Source organism: Camelina sativa, chromosome 12 (assembly GCF_000633955.1).
Source record: "Camelina sativa cultivar DH55 chromosome 12, Cs, whole genome shotgun sequence".
NCBI lineage: Eukaryota > Viridiplantae > Streptophyta > Magnoliopsida > Brassicales > Brassicaceae > Camelina > Camelina sativa.
Genome location: NC_025696.1, coordinates 12026524 through 12030150, shown reverse-complemented (window position 1 = coordinate 12030150; position 3627 = coordinate 12026524). Strand labels below are relative to the sequence as shown.

Here is a 3627-nt window from a genome sequence, read left to right as displayed (position 1 = left end):
CTGCAAGCTTCTTGTTTGATCCTTCAGCAAAAATAGGTTCTCCAGTTGGACTTGTCCTCCAAGCTTCAAAAGAAATCTGATTAGTCAGTTTTATTCTATGAAAAAGAAGAATAAGAAGAAGCAAGAACCTGTTGTGACCAAAGCTGATCTCATTGCAGCAGGAGACCAATTAGGGTGTAGACATTTGAGCAGAGCTATGATTCCGGAAACAACAGGAGTCGACATCGATGTCCCTGAATCAAGTCCAAATCCGTTGTGCGCATCAGGATCAAGCGGACTTAACGCTGCGAGTATGCTCACACCCGGAGCTGCTATATCAGGCTACAGAATAAAACGTGACCAGATATTTAACAAGTTTACTCAAAAAGATTTCAACTGATAAATAAACAAATGGCTTTAGAACCTTGAGAATGGCTGGTGAAACCGAATTAGGTCCTCTACATGAGAATGCAGCAACTTTAGTCGTTGCAGGCTGACCGGTTAGTGTAGTAGCCACACTAATTCTCACAGTGGGAGATCTGTGCTCGACAGATCAATGATGTATGTATTTCAGAAATGTAAATGTACTTATTATGTAACCGAGTTTAATATTTTGTATCTTTCGAGATAGGTACCTGGTGGTACGTATATATTTTAAAATGTCAGTTCCAAGCTCGTAATCTGCGTAAATGCAGTGTAAACCATTGCATCGAGAAAGAAGATCGTCAGGCTTTTGGGCTAAGATGACTGCTGCTACATCTTTCCCTGCAATTGGAGAAGCACTATCGAAAACAAGAACTGTTTTCCCCTTTACATCAACATTATCATCACTGTCTGAATCTAAGAAAGCTAAACCGGTTGAAATCTCCGGTCCAGTGAACAGAGATTCAGCCTAGTTACACACCAACAAAAAAAAAAAATAAGAATTAGGGTTTAGGGTTTAAGGTTTAAACGTTGAGTTTTTTTTGTTTGGGAGTAAAACATAATTACCATGAGGGTTTGTTTATTCCCAAGTGTGATCTTTGTAGGAAAAGACCGGTCAAGAGTAGTGGCAGCAACGGTCAAGAGCCAAGGAGCAACATTGTCAACAGTCTGAGCACCAGGGCCTTCGTTACCCGCAGCAGCCACAACCGTAATCCCTTTAGCCACCGCGTGAAAAGCTGCGATATAATCGAGCTTATCGACCTCGGAGTCCTCGGGGATACTCCCACCAATAGAAACTGACAAAACGTCAACCCCATCATGTATCGCATCATCAAAAGCCTTCCACATATCAGCAGATGTGCATCTTCCCTCAGTTCTTCCTCCTTCGTCTCCCATTATGTTCCAACACGCCTTGTAAGAGGCTATGCGGGCCCGAGGAGCTCCACCTCGGACCATACCTGATAAGAATCCCACATCGATCGGTTAGAAAGGAGACAAATTATTGTCTTAAAAACCGGTACCTTGACTCTTAAGCTAATTTCTCTGGTGAATACTCTGGGCTTAGTTTGGAAAAATCTTCTATATATCAGTACCTCCGGCTAGACCATAGAAGCTCACGTTGGGAACGAATGAGCCACCGGCTATTGTGGCCGTATGTGTGCCGTGACCGTTTGCATCTCTGGTGGATTTGAAATCTTGGATGATTGTTCTGTTGAATTTTCCTGCAACCGCGGCGAGTAGACCATTTAGATAGTACTTAGCTCCTATTAGCTTGTTGTTGCAATGTATTGTGGCGTTAAACTGTTCTCCTGGTTCACATTTTCCTCTCCAACGCTTAGGTATTGGTCCGAGGCCTTGATCGTTGACTACCTTTGACTCTGGCCATATCCCTGAATATACATACATACATACATACATGATTTGAGCCAAGGGGAGAGAGAGAAGGAGAGAGTTAAAGTTGGAGTTAGAGATACCGGAATCAATGACACCGATGATAGCTTCACTGCCCATGTTGGTGTCATGAAGAAGACCTTTTACAGATAATGATGAAGAAGAAAAAGAAGTTGGAATTGGAGAGAGGCCAAGGTGATCCCAAGTTCTTGTGGTTTTCAGTTTCAGAATCCGGTTTGGTATAACATGGATTACGGCTGGATGCTCTGCATGTGTTTATTTACAAGATTCTGGTTTAGAAACTTTGTCTTTACAGCCAAAAAGATCAGAATTTTCCTCATATGTGAGTTTGAATTTTGTTGAGTACCTGAAATTTCCTTTGCTTGTGAAGATGTAAGAAGTGCCGCAAAACCAGAGAATCCATGTTGGTAGCTGTAGATCATTGAGTTATGTGCGTCTTCTTTGCTGTATATAACATGGCAAACAAAAGAAAACAGAGTATATCAGTATTAGCTAGTAGACTTTCCTAGTGACAAGAAACGGATGTAATTTATTTTCAACCTATCAGACATCTCTGTATATATCTGTTAACAAATGGAGATAAAAATGTATATATATGACAAACAAGTTCAATAGGTGAATGTCTAATATAGGTATTATTAGCCTCTATAGAGATTTGGCATTTTCGAAAGATCATTAAATTTAAGTACAATTGAAGAAGTGATTCAAGCATTTGATGATGAGAAGCTGTGACAAGTTCAGGATCATCATGTTCTCTTTTGCCAAGATACACTATATATATAAGATAGAAAAGACTGAAATTATGAGAACAACTTTCTTATATTATTGCTTAGAAAATCTCCTCTCAAAACTAAACAATGTTTGCACTCTTTTCTTATATCTTGATCACACCTTAATCAATGATATATATAGTGCTTTATCTCCTAATTCTATTTGGACTAACTAACTCCTAATCCTTTAAGGAATTGTCATAAACCTCTCTTGTCCTTATCTTCCTTGGTAAGGATGTCTTGTACTTTAAACTCTTGAAGTTTATCCAACATTTTCCCCCTTAAACTTCAAGTCTTCCTTCTTCACTTCATGAACTCCTATCAAGCTTCTCATTTCTGCAAATTTCACTCTAGCCAGTGCCTTGGTGAGGATGTCAGCCTTTTGTTCCACTCCTGGTACATGCTCCACACGGATGAGCTCCCTCTCAATGCATTCTCGCACAAAGTAGTACCTCTTATGTATATGTTTACTNGCAACCGCGGCGAGTAGACCATTTAGATAGTACTTAGCTCCTATTAGCTTGTTGTTGCAATGTATTGTGGCGTTAAACTGTTCTCCTGGTTCACATNGTCAACATACATCATAATTTGAGCTTCCTTCTTCCCTGTAACCTCGCTGAACAGATCCTGCAGCCACAAAGCTTGTTTAGCTCCTTCTGTAACTGCCATGAACTCAGCCTCACATGATGACATAGCAACCGTGTCTTGCTTCCTTGTACACCATGTGATCGGAGTTTNGAGGCCTTGATCGTTGACTACCTTTGACTCTGGCCATATCCCTGAATATACATACATACATACATACATGATTTGAGCCAAGGGGAGAGAGAGAAGGAGAGAGTTAAAGTTGGAGTTAGAGATACCGGAATCAATGACACCGATGATAGCTTCACTGCCCATGTTGGTGTCATGAAGAAGACCTTTTACAGATAATGATGAAGAAGAAAAAGAAGTTGGAATTGGAGAGAGGCCAAGGTGATCCCAAGTTCTTGTGGTTTTCAGTTTCAGAATCCGGTTTGGTATAACATGGATTACGGCTGGA

General features: G+C 40.5%; 1 protein-coding gene across 1 annotated transcript in view; it reads right to left on the bottom strand.

Annotated features, from left to right (window-relative positions):
• Positions 1-3627, bottom strand: part of LOC109125192 (subtilisin-like protease SBT3.13) — a 15519-nt gene that overhangs the window by 1987 nt on the left and 9905 nt on the right. The window contains exons 3-10 of the mRNA XM_019233535.1: positions 2162-2259; positions 1878-2060; positions 1497-1793; positions 970-1361; positions 615-871; positions 404-518; positions 129-321; positions 5-63 (exon numbers count right to left, since the gene is read on the bottom strand). Of these exons, the coding sequence (XP_019089080.1) occupies positions 5-63; positions 129-321; positions 404-518; positions 615-871; positions 970-1361; positions 1497-1793; positions 1878-2060; positions 2162-2259 (1594 nt within the window). The remainder of the gene's footprint in view (positions 1-4; positions 64-128; positions 322-403; positions 519-614; positions 872-969; positions 1362-1496; positions 1794-1877; positions 2061-2161; positions 2260-3627) is intronic.